At 48.5% G+C, this 18,421-nt stretch overlaps 1 protein-coding gene across 6 annotated transcripts in view; it reads left to right on the top strand.

The window, feature by feature from the left end:
- Positions 1 to 18,421, top strand: part of LOC118390636 (ankyrin repeat domain-containing protein 17-like) — a 51,485-nt gene that overhangs the window by 19,598 nt on the left and 13,466 nt on the right. For 2 of the 6 annotated variants that reach the window (XM_052529376.1, XM_052529379.1), the window contains exons 4-25: positions 1,432 to 1,594; positions 2,831 to 2,978; positions 3,106 to 3,339; positions 3,516 to 3,610; positions 3,706 to 3,943; positions 5,425 to 5,616; positions 6,074 to 6,183; positions 7,016 to 7,103; positions 7,292 to 7,419; positions 9,475 to 9,618; positions 9,716 to 9,818; positions 9,999 to 11,195; positions 11,467 to 11,591; positions 12,211 to 12,322; positions 14,467 to 14,612; positions 15,569 to 15,711; positions 15,834 to 16,047; positions 16,176 to 16,351; positions 16,466 to 16,628; positions 16,994 to 17,089; positions 17,568 to 17,684; positions 17,904 to 18,084. In XM_052529376.1, coding sequence (XP_052385336.1) covers positions 1,432 to 1,594; positions 2,831 to 2,978; positions 3,106 to 3,339; positions 3,516 to 3,610; positions 3,706 to 3,943; positions 5,425 to 5,616; positions 6,074 to 6,183; positions 7,016 to 7,103; positions 7,292 to 7,419; positions 9,475 to 9,618; positions 9,716 to 9,818; positions 9,999 to 11,195; positions 11,467 to 11,591; positions 12,211 to 12,322; positions 14,467 to 14,612; positions 15,569 to 15,711; positions 15,834 to 16,047; positions 16,176 to 16,351; positions 16,466 to 16,628; positions 16,994 to 17,089; positions 17,568 to 17,684; positions 17,904 to 18,084 — 4,313 coding nt within the window. The remainder of the gene's footprint in view (positions 1 to 1,431; positions 1,595 to 2,830; positions 2,979 to 3,105; positions 3,340 to 3,515; positions 3,611 to 3,705; positions 3,944 to 5,424; positions 5,617 to 6,073; positions 6,184 to 7,015; positions 7,104 to 7,291; positions 7,420 to 9,474; positions 9,619 to 9,715; positions 9,819 to 9,998; positions 11,196 to 11,466; positions 11,592 to 12,210; positions 12,323 to 14,466; positions 14,613 to 15,568; positions 15,712 to 15,833; positions 16,048 to 16,175; positions 16,352 to 16,465; positions 16,629 to 16,993; positions 17,090 to 17,567; positions 17,685 to 17,903; positions 18,085 to 18,421) is intronic. The other 4 variants (XM_052529377.1, XM_052529380.1, XM_052529378.1 and 1 more) reach the window with 3 other exon arrangements.

Genomic DNA, 18,421 nt, shown 5'->3' with positions numbered 1-18,421 from the left:
AGCATGTGAGGTCAGCATGTGAGGTCAGCATGTGAGGTCAGCATGTGAGGTCAGCATGTGAGGTCAGCATGTGAGGTCAGCATGTGAGGTCAGCATGTGAGGTCAGCTACGTGAGGTCAGCTACGTGAAGTCAGCTACGTGAAGTCAGCTACGTGAAGTCAGCTACGTGAAGTCAGCACGTGAAGTCGCTATAGTAGTTAGTGCAGTTTGTTTAGGCAATTTTACAGCTATCAATTTAGGAGTCTACAATCTCACCATGTTCACCCTGCAGAGTGGAGTCTGATATTTGTAACGGTACCATGCAAAGCACCATGGACTGAAGAGGCAGACCAATAAGGGAGCTGTGTTAGGACCTCTGTTAAATTACACATTTCTGGAGGTTGTTTATATTGCAAAAAATATGATCAATGGCTCATTTCTAGAGAAGACACCGTCCTGCGTTATGACATCGGCCAGTATTGAAAACTGACGCTTTATTTCTGCAACGTTGAAGCTAGGAACGCAAGCATTTCACTGCACCCGCTATAACACCTGCTAAATATGTGTTTGCGACCAATTAAAAAAAAAAATGTATTTGATTTGTGATGTTTTCACGATGTAAAAGGCATGCCTATTAACTTCCAGTGATGTGAGGGAGACTTTCTCAATGCTACGTCACACTGGCCGGATTTCTGTCTGCTTCCACGGATATCTGATACACCTGAGAACGTGAATCGATAGGACATCTCATATCTTTAGCTGTCGTTTCTCCTGGCCTTTGTTAAGACTGGAGTTGATTTTTTTAAAGTCCAGTGGCAGCTAGCTGATGCTCTGAATAACTCCCATGATTCATAGAAGATGCGTTTTGTCTCTACTGTTCTCTGACTTGATCACTGTTTTACTGACACGCTTTAAGGTGCCATATTGGGTCAAAGGCCGTTCATGAAATGTACTGCTCTGTCCTGAGTGAATGAATTATTACCAGGTTGAAATCACTTTTTCTTTCAGTTTCCTTGTTTCTTGTATCGGCTATAGAAAATGAGCACGTTTAAATGTATTAGTTGGTTTACGGATTACATTAATAGTAATCTGGCCCCCAAAACCCGTTTTATTCTGTCTACAAGGAAGGTAACGAACAGAGGACATGTTTCCAATGACTTGTTCAATCACATGCAGCTCAGATAATGTTTTGTAGACAAAGAGATAAAAGGAGTGAAATAATATAAGAAATCCAGAAAAAGGGTGAAGAAAGACGCTGTTAGAAATATTTAAAAAATAAACAGAGATCCACATGTGGTGGTTCCTGGGGCTCCATCTTCTTACAAGGTCTGATATTGTAGCTAAATCTAATGTACAAATGATATTGATTAAATAAATACTGCGTGAATTGTGACAACTCCGTTCATCCGATGCTTTAGGCCTGCGCAGCCACAGTCCCAGTAATTGTAGCAGTCTGGTTATTTTCAGCCGGAGCTTGGCGGAGGCGTGCTCCGACGGGGACGTCAACGCTGTGAGGAAGCTGCTGGATGAGGGGAGGAGTGTCAACGAACACACTGAGGAGGGAGAGAGTCTGCTCTGCCTCGCCTGCTCTGCTGGTTACTATGAACTAGCACAGGTATAACGAACACACTGAGGAGGGAGAGAGTCTGCTCTGCCTCGCCTGCTCTGCTGGTTACTATGAACTAGCACAGGTATAACGAACACACTGAGGAGGGAGAGAGTCTGCTCTGCCTCGCCTGCTCTGCTGGTTACTATGAACTAGCACAGGTATAACGAACACACACACACACACACACACACACACACAAACACACTGAGGAGGGAGAGAGTCTGCTCTGCCTCGCCTGCTCTGCTGGTTACTATGAACTAGCACAGGTATAACGAACACACACACACACACACACACACACAAACACACTGAGGAGGGAGAGAGTCTGCTCTGCCTCGCCTGCTCTGCTGGTTACTATGAACTAGCACAGGTATAACGAACACACTGAGGAGGGAGAGAGTCTGCTCTGCCTCGCCTGCTCTGCTGGTTACTATGAACTAGCACAGGTATAACGAACACACACACACACACACACACACACACACACACACACACACACTGAGGAGGGAGAGAGAGAGTCTGCTCTGCCTAGCCTGCTCTGCTGGTTACTATGAACTAGCACAGGTATAACAAACACACACACACACACACACTGAGGAGGGAGAGAGTCTGCTCTGCCTAGCCTGCTCTGCTGGTTACTATGAACTAGCACAGGTATAACGAACACACACACACACACACACACACACACACACACACACTGAGGAGGGAGAGAGTCTGCTCTGCCTCGCCTGCTCTGCTGGTTACTATGAACTAGCACAGGTATAACGAACACACACACACACACACTGAGGAGGGAGAGAGAGAGTCTGCTCTGCCTAGCCTGCTCTGCTGGTTACTATGAACTAGCACAGGTATAACAAACACACACACACACACACACTGAGGAGGGAGAGAGTCTGCTCTGCCTCGCCTGCTCTGCTGGTTACTATGAACTAGCACAGGTATAACACACACACACACACACACACACACTGAGGAGGGAGAGAGTCTGCTCTGCCTCGCCTGCTCTGCTGGTTACTATGAACTAGCACAGGTATAACGAACATGCGTGCGCACACACACTGACCTTTTAGCCACTCACAGTATACTGCTAACATTGTTCTGCCTTTCTGTCAGAGTTTCCATCCAGTTCTGTAATCAAATGTAGTTGTATATCCAAATGTTACAGAGCCAGACCTGATCCTTTGTGGTTTTTTGGATGTCTGTTTTTAAAACGCCCCGACGTGTGTCCTCCTGCAGGTCTTGCTGGCCATGCACGCTAACGTGGAAGATCGGGGAATCAAGGGTGACATCACGGCCCTCATGGCCGCAGCCAGCGGCGGCTACGTAGACATCGTCAAACTGCTGCTGGTACATGGGGCTGACGTCAACGCACAGTCCTCCACAGGTGAACACACACACACACACGCACACACGCACACACACACACGTCAAACACCACTAGGTGCTGTGACCCGAGACCAGAAACCATCACATCTACTTCTAATAAAAACGGACAACTCTGTCCCCGGCAGGTAACACGCCCCTGACGTACGCGTGTGCGGGCGGCTTCCTGGACGTGGTGAAGGTGCTGCTGAAGGAAGGCGCCAACATCGAGGACCACAACGAGAACGGCCACACCCCCCTGATGGAGGCGGCGAGCGCGGGTCACGTGGAGGTCGCCCGGGTGCTCCTGGAGTACGGGGCTGGTATCAACACGCACTCCAACGAGTTCAAGGAAAGTGCACTTACGCTGGCCTGCTACAAAGGTGCGTCCTTAGACAATGAACCCTTTAGCCGTGCACCGGAGAGATCAGAGGTCTTTATCCAGAAATCAGTGACTCAAGTGATCCACTTATGTTGACAAACCAGTGTGTGAAACAGGAAATGTAATTGTAGGGATGAAGCACCCAGAGCATTTTTCCCTCTTCGTCACCACACACAGGGCACCTGGACATGGTGCGCTTCCTGTTAGAGGCAGGGGCTGACCAGGAGCACAAGACCGACGAGATGCACACAGCACTCATGGAGGCTTGTATGGTGAGACGCGCACACACAGACACACACAGACCACACTATTAAATTGAAGGTGCAGTATGACTGATGAGGTCTCCTGTTCCTCTGCCCCACTTCAGGATGGGCATGTGGAGGTGGCTCGGTTGCTGTTGGACAGCGAGGCGCAGGTCAACATGCCCGCTGACTCTTTCGAGTCTCCGCTGACGCTGGCGGCCTGTGGGGGCCACGTAGAGCTTGCTGCCCTGCTGATGGAGAGGGGCGCCAACCTGGAGGAAGTCAACGATGAGGGATACACTCCCCTCATGGAAGCCGCACGAGAGGGCCACGAGGAGATGGTGGCGCTGCTTTTGGCACAAGGTATGGCCTTCTCTTGCTCTCTGGTTTGAATGAAACTAGTGTTCCCAGTAGATGGGTTTTCCCTACTATATTGAGCCTCCAACTTTGTGTAAAGTCTTTTTTTTCCTTTTTTTTAATGTAATGAAAGGCGAAGGGAGGATACCTAGTCAGTTGTCCAACTGAATGAAAGGGGGGGATACCTAGTCAGTTGTCCAACTGAATGAAAGGGGGGGATACCTAGTCAGTTGTCCAACTGAATGAAAGGGGGGGATACCTAGTCAGTTGTCCAACTGAATGAAAGGGGGGGATACCTAGTCAGTTGTCCAACTGAATGAAAGGGGGGGATACCTAGTCAGTTGTCCAACTGAATGAAAGGGGGGGATACCTAGTCAGTTGTCCAACTGAATGAAAGGGGGGGATACCTAGTCAGTTGTCCAACTGAATGAAAGGGGGGGATACCTAGTCAGTTGTCCAACTGAATGAAAGGGGGGGATACCTAGTCAGTTGTCCAACTGAATGAAAGGGGGGATACCTAGTCAGTTGTCCAACTGAATGAAAGGGGGGGATACCTAGTCAGTTGTCCAACTGAATGAAAGGGGGGGATACCTAGTCAGTTGTCCTGAATGAAAGGGGGGATACCTAGTCAGTGTCCAACTGAATGAAAGGGGGATACCTAGTCAGTTGTACAACTGAATGAAAGGGGGATACCTAGTCAGTTGTACAACTGAATGAAAGGGGGATACCTAGTCAGTTGTACAAGTGAATGGAAGGGGGATACCTAGTCAGTTGTACAACTGAATGAAAGGGGGATACCTAGTCAGTTGTACAACTGAATGAAAGGGGGATACCTAGTCAGTTGTACAACTGAATGAAAGGGGGATACCTAGTCAGTTGTACAACTGAATGAAAGGGGGGATACCTAGTCAGTTGTACAACTGAATGAAAGGGGGATACCTAGTCAGTTGTACAACTGAATGAAAGGGGGGGATACCTAGTCAGTTGTCCAACTGAATGAAAGGGGGGGATACCTGGTCAGTTGTCCAACTGAATGAAAGGGGGGGATACCTGGTCAGTTGTCCAACTGAATGAAAGGGGGGGGATACCTGGTCAGTTGTCCAACTGAATGAAAGGGGGGGATACCTGGTCAGTTGTCCAACTGAATGAAAGGGGGGGATACCTAGTCAGTTGTCCAACTGAATGTATTCAACTGAAATGTGTCTTCCGCATTTAACCCAACCCCTCCGACGACAGATTTTTACCTTGTCAGCTCTGGGATTCAATCCAGCAACCTTCTGGAAAGAGTGTAATAAAGTTACATGATAATGTTTTGAGCTTTGAGCTCATGATCTAATTGGGTTGATGCCGAAGGGACAAGATGGCTTTTCCAGAACTAATTGTAATACTTTTTCTGTGGTCAATATCCAATGGTGGGAGTAGGTTAGTACTGTTTTTAAAAGTGTGTTCCCAGCTGAACCATCTTGAATCCTCCCTCTTGTCTGCAGGTGCCAACATCAACGCTCAGACAGAGGAGACCCAGGAGACGGCCCTGACGCTGGCCTGCTGCGGGGGCTTCCTGGAGGTGGCCGACTTCCTCATCAAGGCCGGGGCCGACATCGAGCTGGGCTGCTCCACGCCTCTCATGGAGGCTGCACAGGAGGGACACCTGGAGCTGGTCAAGTACCTGCTGGCTGCCGGTGAGCAGAACCACTCCCCTCTGGACAGCCTCTCTGTTTGTCTCAAAAACAAACTCCACCAACATCTATTTGAGATGACCTCAACTAACCGGTCCGCACATTGACTCTGTACCGGTATCCCCCCCTCTGTATATAGTCTCGCTATTGTTATTACTTCTCTTTAATTACTTGTTACCTTTTTTATTTCTTATTCTTATCCATATATATTTTTTAAAACTGTATTGTTGGTTAGGGGCTCGTAAGTAAGCATTTCACTAAGGTCCACACCTGTTGTTTTCGGCGCATGTGACACTTTTTTAAATATTTTTTATTAATAATTAAAATAAAATTGGATTTGATCATAATTTCATCAATTATTGAAATTGACTCTGTTATTCCCAGAAATCCACATTTTATTTGAAGTTTGTAGTTGTTACACCCTCTGTGTGTAATTTGACACCTGTGCTCTTGTCCCCAGGAGCCAATGTCCACGCCACCACGGCGACGGGAGACACGGCGCTGACCTACGCCTGTGAGAACGGACACACGGACGTGGCTGACGTGCTGCTGCAGACTGGGGCTGACCTGGTGAGACCTCCCCCTCTGGAGAAACACACTTCATGTCCATGCACAGACCTTTTTTTTTCTGTAGTTGAGTTGTTCACACGTTTGCGTAAGTGTGTGTGGGCTTCTCGAATGACACCCTATTTGTTTTCTAGTGCACTACTTTTGACTGCTGCCCATAAGGCTCTGAGCTAAAGTAGTGCACTATATAGGGAATAGGGTCCCTATAGGGCTCTGGTCTAAAGTAGTGCACTATATAGGGAATAGGGTCCCTATAGGGCTCTGGTCTAAAGTAGTGCACTATATAGGGAATAGGGTCCCTATAGGGCTCTGGTCTAAAGTAGTGCACTACATAGGGAATAGGGTCCCTATAGGGCTCTGGTCTAAAGTAGTGCACTACATAGGGAATAGGGTCCCTATAGGGCTCTGGTCTAACATAGGGAATAGGGTCCCTATAGGGCTCTGGTCTAAAGTAGTGCACTACATAGGGAATAGGGTCCCTATAGGGCTCTGGTCTAAAGTAGTGCACTACATAGGGAATAGGGTCCCTATAGGGCTCTGGTCTAAAGTAGTGCACTACATAGGGAATAGGGTCCCTATAGGGCTCTGGTCTAAAGTAGTGCACTACATAGGGAATAGGGTCCCTATAGGGCTCTGGTCTAAAGTAGTGCACTACATAGGGAATAGGGTCCCTATAGGGCTCTGGTCTAAAGTAGTGCACTATATAGGGAATAGGGTTCCATTTGTGACGCTGTCTCTGTGTTGTGTAGATGCTGGATACGTTGCTGCTTGAATGGGCTCTGTGTTTCTACCTGTACACGTTATACACTCCTGTCTCTGTTTGTTTGTCTTACAGGAGCATGAATCGGAGGGGGGCAGGACCCCTCTAATGAAAGCTGTTAGAGCGGGCCACCTCTGTACTGTACAGTTCCTAATCAGCAAAGGTGTGCTTCTGTTCCTTCACTGTGTAGCAACGTCACACAAAACCACACACACCAGACATCTGACACGTTGTTGCTTGAATCAGATATAACCTCATTGAAACAGTAGAGTATTTAAACGTTATAGGGTTGCTGTTGTTTTCCATGTGGCCTCAGATTGACCCTGTTCTTGGTCTCTCTCCCTCCACCAGGAGCTAATGTGAACAGGGCGACGGCCAACAATGATCACACAGTAGTGTCTCTAGCCTGCGCCGGGGGCCACCTGGCCGTGGTGGAGCTGCTGCTGTCTCATGGGGCTGATCCTACACACAGACTGAAGGTGAGATCACTTGTCCCAAGCTCCTGGGCACAACGGTCTCAGGAGTGACCAGGAAAGACATCTGATATTAAGAATGTCACACTGCAAGCCTTATAATGGACCCCATGTGTAAACCAACCTTTCTCTAAACCCCTGTGTAAACTAACCTTTCTCTAACCCCTGTGTAAACCAACCTTTCTCTAACCCCTGTGTAAACCAACCCTTTCTCTAACCCCTGTGTAAGCCAACCCTTTCTCTAACCCCTGTGTAAGCCAACCCTTTCTCTAACCCCTGTGTAAGCCAACCCTTTCTCTAACCCCTGTGTAAGCCAACCCTTTCTCTAACCCCTGTGTAAGCCAACCCTTTCTCTAACCCCTGTGTAAACCAACCTTTCTCTAACCCCTGTGTAAACCAACCTTTCTCTAACCCCTGTGTAAACCAACCTTTCTCTAACCCCTGTGTAAACCAACCTTTCTCTAACCCCTGTGTAAACCAACCTTTCTCTAACCCCTGTGTAAACCAACCTTTCTCTAACCCCTGTGTAAACCAACCTTTCTCTAACCCCTGTGTAAACCAACCTTTCTCTAACCCCTGTGTAAACCAACCTTTCTCTAACCCCTGTGTAAACCAACCTTTCTCTAACCCCTGTGTAAACCAACCCTTCTCTAACCCCTGTGTAAACCAACCCTTCTCTAACCCCTGTGTAAACCAACCCTTCTCTAACCCCTGTGTAAACCAACCCTTCTCTAACCCCTGTGTAAACCAACCCTTCTCTAACCCCTGTGTAAACCAACCCTTCTCTAACCCCTGTGTAAACCAACCCTTCTCTAACCCCTGTGTAAACCAACCCTTCTCTAACCCCTGTGTAAACCAACCCTTCTCTAACCCCTGTGTAAACCAACCTTTCTCTAACCCCTGTGTAAGCCAACCCTTCTAACCCTAACCCCTTTCTCTAACCCCTGTGTAAACCAACCTTTCTCTAACCCCTGTGTAAACTGTGTAAACCAACCTTTCTCTAACCCCTGTGTAAACCAACCTTTCTCTAACCCCTGTGTAAACCAACCCTTCTCTAACCCCTGTGTAAACCAACCTTTTCTCTAACCCCTGTGTAAACCAACCTTTCTCTAACCCCTGTGTAAACCAACCCTTCTCTAACCCCTGTGTAAACCAACCTTTCTCTAACCCCTGTGTAAACCAACCCTTCTCTAACCCCTGTGTAAACCAACCCTTCTCTAACCCCTGTGTAAACCAACCCTTCTCTAACCCCTGTGTAAACCAACCCTTCTCTAACCCCTGTGTAAACCAACCCTTCTCTAACCCCTTCTCTAACCCCTGTGTAAACCAACCCTTCTCTAACCCCTGTGTAAACCCTTCTCTAACCCCTGTGTAAAACCCTTCTCTAACCCCTTCTCTAACCCCTGTGTAAGCCAACCCTTCTCTAACCCCTGTGTAAGCCAACCCTTCTCCCCTGTAACCCCTGTGTAAGCCAACCCTTCTCTAACCAACCCTGTGTAAACCAACCCTTTCTCTAACCCCTGTGTAAACCAACCCTTCTCTAACCCCTGTGTAAACCAACCCTTCTCTAACCCCTGTGTAAGCCAACCCTTCTCTAACCCCTGTGTAAGCCAACCCTTCTCTAACCCCTGTGTAAGCCAACCCTTCTCTAACCCCTGTGTAAACCAACCCTTCTCTAACCCCTGTGTAACCCCTGTGTAAGCCAACCCTTTCTCTAACCCCTGTGTAACCCCCTTCTCTAACCCCTGTGTAAACCAACCCTTCTCTAACCCCTGTTTCTAAGCCTAACCCTTTCTCTAACCCCTGTGTAAGCCAACCCTGTGTAAACTTCTCTAACCCCTGTGTAAACCAACCTTTCTCTAACCCCTGTGTAAGCCAACCCTTTCTCTAACCCCTGTGTAAACCAACCCTTCTCTAACCCCTGTGTAAACCAACCCTTCTCTAACCCCTGTGTAAACACAGAACTATCTTGTATTTGTTCCTCTTTTTAATTCTTGATCAAATTCTCCCAAGATCCTGATACTAACGATGACGTGTGTTTTGTGTCAATCTCTCACCTAGGATGGCTCCACCATGCTGATCGAAGCTGCTAAGGGCGGTCACACCATCGTGGTGTCCTATCTCCTCGACTACCCCAACAACGTCCTGTCGGTCCCCGTGCCAGACTTGTCTCAGCTCACACACCCCTCCCATGACACTTCTCAAGTAGGGACTTCTACAAACATATTTATTGTTGATACCAGTTACAATTTTTATATGTTGATTCCAAGTATTGATACTAAATATACTTTAACCCAAACAGGCTCCACGAGTTCCATTCCAAGCCCTGGCCATGGTGGTGCCTCCTCAAGAGCCAGACAGAGTGCCCTCCAACATCACAACGCCTCCACCCGTCATCACAAAAGGTCCGATCATACAAAGTGTGTTAACAGCAAATACATTTTCCAACTTTGCCAAGAAGAAAGACCACTAGACCACCGTTTGACTGCACAAGGAATCAAAGTGTTACAATATTGCAGTAATCGTTGAATGTATGGTACAACCTCGTAGCTAACTGGTTGTGTTGTCCTGTGTGGCTGTCTCAGGCGGATCCAAGCAGAGGCTGAGCCCTCTACAGGGCAGCCCCGTCTCCGCAGGCGGTCCGGACGCGGACCTGCTGCCTCCCTTCCACCCGTACCAGCCCCTAGAGTGCATCGTGGAAGAGACTGAGGGCAAGCTGAACGAGCTTGGCCAGAGGATCTCCGCTATAGAGAAGGCCCAGCTGCAGTCCTTGGAGCTCATCCAGGGAGAGCCGCTCACCAAAGACAAGATCGAGGAGCTGAAGAAGAGCCGCGAGGAGCAGGTCCAGAAGAAGAAGAAGATCCTCAAGGAGCTGCAGAAGGTGGAGCGCCAGCTGCAGCTCAAGACACAGCAGCAGTTTACCAAAGAGTACATGGAGGCCAAAGGCCTGAAGGACGACCCGGGGCAGCTTGGCCAGGCGGCAGGGGTGGAGCAGCCCGGCACCCCCCTGCCCTTGCAGGCTGCAGAGCCGGGCTCCGACACCGAGGGGGACGGGGAGGGCATCCAGCACCACCATGATGGACTGCCCCACCCCGCCGCCGAGGAACAGGAGGAAGAGGACGATGATGAGGAGGACTACGCCAAGCTACCTCAGGTGGACACCATCTTGTATAGACAGGCCCAGGAACCCCCGCCACCCGCTCCTCCTCACACCCAGGCCCTGCAGTGTCCCGCTCCTCCTCACACCCAGGCCCTGCAGTGTCCCGCTCCTCCTCACACCCAAGCCCTGCAGTGTCCCGCTCCTCCTCACACCCAAGACCTGCAGTGTCCCGCTCCTCCTCACACCCAGGCCCTGCAGTGTCCCGCTCCTCCTCACACCCAGGCCCTGCAGTGTCCCGCTCCTCCTCACACCCAAGACCTGCAGTGTCCCGCTCCTCCTCACACCCAAGACCTGCAGTGTCCCGCTCCTCCTCACACCCAAGACCTGCAGTGTCCCGCTCCTCCTCACACCCAGGCCCTGCAGTGTCCCGCTCCACCCCTCCTGCAGGCCCGTTTCTTACCCTCCCATCTCCTGGCCACCCAGCAGTCCACAGACTTCAGTACGGCGGACTACCCCGTCAGCTCCAGCCCCGATCTGGAGAGGGTGATGGTGAACCAGCAGCAGATGTTGTGGCAGCAGTTGACAGACCTGGGACCGGGCCTTCTCACCCAGGCCCCTGAAGGACTCATGGTGGCCACCCCAGCACAGACTCTCACAGATACTTTGGACGACATCATGGCAGGTGTGTTCATTAACATGGTCCTCTCTTTGCTTTGTGCTCTCAGTCCAGGTCTCTTTTTGACATTTTTAACTTGACTAAAATCAGAAAATAAAACCTCTAACCATTTAAGGGACCGCTTGATCACTCATCCTTTTCATTAGCACTGAACTTGGCTTCAGTACATTTTCAAGACTTTTTCAAATGGTTTTGATCCATCTTGAATTCGAATGGGATGTAGTTTATATTTTGAAGGTGGACTAACAACTCTCCTTCCCTCTCGCCCCTGTGACAGCAGCGGTGAGCAGCAGAGTCCCCATGTTGAGCACGACGGCCTCGCCCCCAGCACAGACGCCCATCCATTCAGTGTCCCCACAATCTATGCTCCCCCTCTACCCCTCCGTAGACATCGACGCACACGTACGTCACACCACATGTCTAACAATAACACGCTAGTGGGCCTCCCGGGTGGCGCAGTGGTTAAAGGTGCTGTACTGAAGCGCCAGCTGTGTCACCAGAGACTCTGGGTTCGCGCCCAGGCTCTGTCGTAACCGGCCATGACCGGGAGGTCCGTGGGGCGACGCAAAATTGGCCTAGCATCGTCCGGGTTAGGGAGGGTTTGGCCGGTAGGGATATCCTTGTCTCATCGCTCACCAGTGACTCCTGTGGCGGGCCGGGCGCAGTGCACGCTAACCAAGGTTGCCAGGTACACAGCGTTTCCTCCGACACATTGGTGCGCCTGGCTTCCGGGTTGGATGCGCGCTGTGTTAAGAAGCAGTGCGGCTTGGTTGGGTTGTGTATCGGAGGGACGCATGACTTTCTACCTTCGTCTCTCCCGAGCCTGTACGGGAGTTGTAGTGATGAGACAAGATGGTAGCTACTAAAACAATTGGATACCATGAAATTGGGGAGAAAAAAGGGTTAAATGAAGAAAAAAAAAAAACACAAAAAAAAACAATAACACGCTAGTTTAATAGTAGACGGATTTGTCTGGTCTTGTCTGGTCAGGAAAATAACACCCGCCTGTATCTCTTGTCAGACGGAGAGTAATCACGACACCGCTCTGACGCTGGCCTGTGCCGGCGGTCACGAGGAGCTGGTGTCGGTGCTCGTCGCCCGCGGGTCTAACATCGAGCATCGGGATAAGAAAGGTACACAACTCCCATACTTTCTCTTTTTTAAAATGTTTTGTAGCAATAAAAAAAAAAACATGTTGGGATCAATTATCAGGGAACTTGATAATTTGTGTTTAGAAGTGGGAGTCCATCTGTATGGTTGGAAACTGATTGGATGACTAGATTTAACGGATGGGCATTTGACCGATTTTAAAAAATAAAAGAAATGTAAAAAAAAAAATTTTTACATTTATTTATTTTCTTTCCCCTTTTCACTGTTTGAGTCCTGGCAGGATTTATTTTCTAAGTACTTAAATGAAAAATATTATTTGAACACAAGGCATGTACTCAAAATACATATGTGCACATTGGTCTATAGGCCTATGCCAACAGTGCGTGACAAATTCCAATTTATCCTAACCATTACAGAGAACACATCCATAATGACAAAGCAAAAACGGGTATCACATTTCCATAAGTATTCAGAGCCTTTACTCAGTACTTTGTTGAAGCACCTTTGGCAGCGATTACATCCTTGAGTTGTCTTTGGTATGACACTACAAGCTTGGCACACCTGTATTTGGGGAGCTTCTCCCATTCTTCTCTGTAGATCCTTTCCATTTCTGTCAGGTTGGGGACTGTCGCTGCACAACTATTTTCAGGTCTCTCCAGGGGATGTTAGATCTAATTCAAGTCCGGGCTCTGGCTGGGCCACTCAAGGACATTCAGAGACTTGTCCCGAAGCCACTCCTGCTTTGTCTTGGCTGTGTGCTTAGGGCCATTTTCCTGTTGGAAGGTGAACCTTCGCCCCAATCTGAAGTCCTGAGTGCTCTGGAGCAGGTTTTCATCAAGGATCTCAGTACTTTGCTTCGTTCATCTTTCCCTTGATCCTGATTAGTCTCCCAGTCCCTGCCGCTGAAAAACATCCCCACAGCATGATGCTGCCACCACCATGCTTCACCGTAGGGATGGTGCCAGGGTTCCTCCAGACGTGATGCTTGGCATTCAAGCCAAAGTGTTGAATCTTGGTTTCATCAGACCAGAGAATCTAGTTTCTCGTTGTCTGAGAGTCCTTTAGGTGCCTTTTGGCAAACTCCAAGTGGGCTGTCATGTGCCTTCTACTGAGGAGTGGCTGCCGTTTGGCCACTCTACCATAACGGCCTGATTGGTGGAGTGCTGCAGAGATGGTTGTCCTTCTGGAAGGTTCTGCCATCTCCACAGAGGAACTCTGGAGTTCTGTCATCGGATGATTGTGGAGGCCAGGTCATCTGATGCAGCACTCAAATCACTCTAATTCTTGGTAAAATAGCCTGGAGGTGTTTTGGGTCATTGTCCTGTTGAAAAATAAATGATAGTCCCACTAAGCTCAGATGGGATGGCGTATCGCTGCAGCATGCTGGTTAAGTGTGCCTTGAATTCTAAATGAATGAGACCGTGTCACCAGCAAAGCACCCTCCCACCATTGAACCTCGACTCGCGTTCGTCGAACACCGTCCACTTATTTCTTAATTACTTTTAGCAACATTTTAATTTTAAGAAAGGGGTTTTATTGGTGTGTTGCTTTTATTATTATTTTTTTATACAGTTCTTCTGAAGAATAATTGCATGTAGAAAATGTCATGCTAACCAATTCTAAACGGCACAGTAGAAAATAGATGGGTAGCAATGATTCCAAAACTGCAGCTGTTTGTTGGGACACCGTTTCCTACTTCAGGATTAAACTGTCATCTTTTGGCAAGAAATGTAGCAGTTCGATACGTTTTTCTAGGTGTTTATTTCTGTCTGACTAAACGGGAGCTTGTGAGCACTCAGCACCTGGCGCGTAGGAAGCGGTCGGAACGCAATTGGGTGAATGAGACATGGAGGGGAAAGGGAATTTGGAAGAACTTGGATGCCTGGCTTGGTTTCTTTTGTTGTGCCACGCAAACGCACATGTACACATGGAACACTAGAGTGGAAGCAAATTAATTTTAAAGACAAAAATATATATAATTTGGACTATTTTACTTGCCCCCCCAGAAAGCACATTTCACAAAATAGTTTAACAGTATTTAGAAAGTTTTTACATTTTTTATCTCTGGTTAAAGATTGACCTTTGTCGGTTCGAGCAGTCGAGTATTCATGCCCATCCTTAGTATGTTGGAGAGTAAATCGAAATGTCTCTAACCATCTGTCCCCAGGTTTCACTCCTCTGATCCTGGCTGCCACAGCGGGTCATGTTGGCGTGGTGGAGATCCTGCTGGATAAAGGAGGGGACATCGAAGCCCAGTCGGAGAGAACCAAAGACACTCCTCTCTCCCTGGCCTGCTCTGGAGGAAGACAGGAGGTGCTGCTCTGCTTGTTATATTTTGTGTGAACAACAGGACGAGGCAGTGCCGTAAAGCGAGACATTTTAGCGTAGCCACTTTCCCACAGCACTCTAACAGCACGCTAACCCCAGGAGTCCCAACACTAGCATTCATGCAATTGCAAACGCATTCGCAGGGAAACAGCTCTAATTTATTGCATCGAACATACTATATGCTACATTAAGGCTACATCGACCCAAAATACCATGTCGGCCTAAGACATAAGTCTAATGTCCAGAATTTAATCAATATAATTTGTAAATTAGATTTAGCTACAATATCAGACATTGTAAGAAGATGGAGCCCCAGGAACCACCACATGTGGATCTCTGTTTATTTTTTAAATATTTCTAACAGCGTCTTTCTTCACCCTTTTTCTGGATTTCTTATATCATTTCACTCCTTTTATCTCTTTGTCTACAAAACATTATCTGAGCTGCATGTGATTGAACAAGTCATTGGAAACATGTCCTCTGTTCGTTACCTTCCTTGTAGACAGAATAAAACGGGTTTTGGGGGCCAGATTACTATTAATGTAATCCGTAAACCAACTAATACATTTAAACGTGCTCATTTTCTATAGCCGATACAAGAAACAAGGAAACTGAAAGAAAAAGTGATTTCAACCTGGTAATAATTCATTTTCTTTCAATTTGCTCTAGAATCTAATTATCAATATAATAAAGGTTGGCGTAGGATATTTCCTTAAAGTAGACTCAAACAGCTTATGTTGGATATGAATTGGCTTTAGCAAGATGCTGTGCAGATTTAATTCATTTCCAGCTCATTGAGTTTAAAAATATGTGTAGAGATTCAACACAGCGGCTTGTTCTGGCCAATCCTCTCAATCTCTTCGTCCATTGGTTGGGCTACTGGTCATTTCCACCAATAGGCTGCTCTGTGGATTGACTAACCTGTGGTCCATTCACTCCAGGTGGTGGAGCTGTTGCTGCTGCGCGGGGCCAACAAGGAGCACCGTAACGTTTCAGACTACACTCCGCTCAGCCTGGCCGCCTCGGGGGGCTTCGTCAACATCATCAAGATCCTCCTCAACGCTGGAGCTGAAATCAACTCCAGGTATCCACAACCAGCCCTCCATGCCACAGTTTGTGCAGGCTGTGCCTCTGTCCCAATCTTAACAGTTTGTATAATCACCCCCTCGCCCTGTCTGTCCCCCTCGCCCTGTCTGTCCCCCTCAGGACTGGGAGTAAGCTGGGTATCTCTCCTCTGATGCTGGCGGCCATGAACGGCCACGTCCCAGCGGTCAAGCTGCTGCTGGACATGGGCTCAGACATCAACGCTCAGATCGAGACTAACCGCAACACGGCGCTGACCCTGGCCTGCTTCCAGGGACGGGCGGAGGTGGTCAGTCTGCTGCTGGACCGCAAGGCCAACGTGGAGCACCGCGCCAAGGTGGTAGCAGCTGGAACCTGACATGTCATCATGTTGTCTGGGCTTGTGTCAAAGACATTAGAAATTATGTTCTGGTGTTGGTCTGTGTGGTGTGCAGTCTCACTGACCCATTATGCGTTCTCTCTCAGACTGGGCTGACACCCCTCATGGAGGCGGCCTCGGGTGGCTATGCTGAGGTAGGGCGGGTGCTGCTGGATAAGAGCGCTGACGTCAACGCCCCACCCGTTCCCTCCTCCCGAGACACCGCGCTCACCATCGCTGCAGACAAGGGCCACTACAAGTTCTGTGAGCTCCTAATCAACCGGTAATTACATCTTTTAATGTACAAATATGACCGTGAGAAGAACCTTTCAGTCAGAATATCATTCCTCTCCAGTCTCTCTTCCTCCCTCTACTCAGCCTGTTGTCCTTCTCACAGAGGTGCTCACATTGACGTGCGCAATAAGAAGGGAAACACTCCCCTGTGGCTGGCGGCCAACGGCGGCCATTTTGACGTGGTGCAGCTGCTGGTGCAGGCTGGGACCGATGTCGACGCAGCAGACAACCGCAAGATCACACCTCTCATGGCTGCCTTCCGCAAGGTGGTACACACACACACACACACACACACACACATGAAATAGCGGAGGCTGCTGAGGGAGGACGGCTCAAAATAATGGCTGGAACGGAGCGAATGGAATGAAATCAAACACATGGAAACACCTGTTTGTTGTATTTGATACCATTCCACTTAATTCGCTCTAACCATTACAACAAGCTCATCCTCCCCAATTAAGGTGCCACCAACCTCCTGTGGTATGAAACTAAACTGTGATTAAACACTAGTCACTTGCTCCTTTAAGTAAATTGTTCATTTCCTGTTCTTAGCTAACGACCCCGGTGGAGTGTAAATGGAATTGTATGTATAATAATCCCAGGAGGCTGACCTCTGAACTCTGTCTCACAGGGCCATGTGAAGGTGGTTCAGTACCTGGTCAAGGAGGTCAACCAGTTCCCCTCGGACATAGAGTGCATGAGATACATTGCCACCATCACGGACAAGGTAAGCTGAAACAGACAAGACAAGCTGAAACAGACAAGACCAACAACACATTAATTGAAAATGACAAAGGGGGTCTCCCGTGTGGTGCAGCGGTCTAAGGCAGTGCAAGCTGTGTTACTACAGATCCTGGTTCGATACTAGGCTGCGTCGTGACCGGGAGACACGAGGCAGCGGTACGGTGTTTCCTCCGACACATTGGTGCGGCTGGCTTCCGGGTTAAAGTGGGCATTGTGTCAAGAAGCAGTGCGGCTTGGCAGGGTTGTGTTTCGGAGGACTCACGGCTCTCGACCTTTGCCTCTCCTGAGTCCGTACGGGAGTTGCAGCGATGGGACAAGACTGTAACTACCAATTGGATATGACAAAATTGAGGAGAAAAGGGGGATGGGTACATTTTTAGAAGATGACAAAGGGTAAACTTTTTATTTTTCTGAAAGGAAGTGCGGTTCAACAGTACATTTTTGTCTCGTACTCCTCCTAGGACCTGCTGAAGAAATGTCACCAGTGCATGGAGACCATTGTCAAAGCCAAAGACCAGCAGGCAGCAGAGGCCAACAAGAACGCCAGCATTCTGCTGAAGGAGCTGGACTTGGAGAAGGTAAAATTACTTTTCCACCCAACACAACCTTCTGCTCCTCATGTATTTGTATGGATTTACAGCTCTCTGTAGATGTTGCGTGCACTATGGAACCCTGTTCCCGTAGGGTTCTAGGCTAAAAGGTAGTGCACTATATAGAGAATATGGTTCCATTTGGGATGCATTCTCTGGCTTGTAATCATCCAGTTTTTTTCTTGTTTTTTTTCTTTGGGTGTACAGTCCAGGGAAGAGAGTAAGAAGCAAGCCCTGGCCGCTAAGCGTGAGAAGCGTAAGGAGAAACGCAAGAAGAAGAAGGAAGATCAGAAGAGGAAGCTGGAGGGGGAGGAAGAGGAGGAGGAGGAAGAGGAGGAAGAGGAGGCCAAAGTAAAAGAGGAGTTAGAGGACCAAGACTCCTCTGAAGGTAACCACCTTTTTACTAGCTGTACCTGAACAGCCTCTATTAGACTAACCCTGTACCTGAACAGCCTCTATTAGACTAACCCAGCACCCGAACAGCCTCTATTAGACTAACCCAGCACCCGAACAGCCTCTATTAGACTAACCCAGCACCCGAACAGCCTCTATTAGACTAACCCAGCACCCGAACAGCCTCTATTAGACTAACCCAGCACCCGAACAGCCTCTATTAGACTAACCCAGCACCCGAACAGCCTCTATTAGACTAACCCAGCACCCGAACAGCCTCTATTAGACTAACCCAGCACCCGAACAGCCTCTATTAGACTAACCCAGCACCT

Source organism: Oncorhynchus keta, chromosome 11 (genome assembly GCF_023373465.1).
Source record: "Oncorhynchus keta strain PuntledgeMale-10-30-2019 chromosome 11, Oket_V2, whole genome shotgun sequence".
NCBI lineage: Eukaryota > Metazoa > Chordata > Actinopteri > Salmoniformes > Salmonidae > Oncorhynchus > Oncorhynchus keta.
Note: the sequence above shows the minus strand (reverse complement) of the source record. Positions and strands in the feature narration are given on the sequence as shown.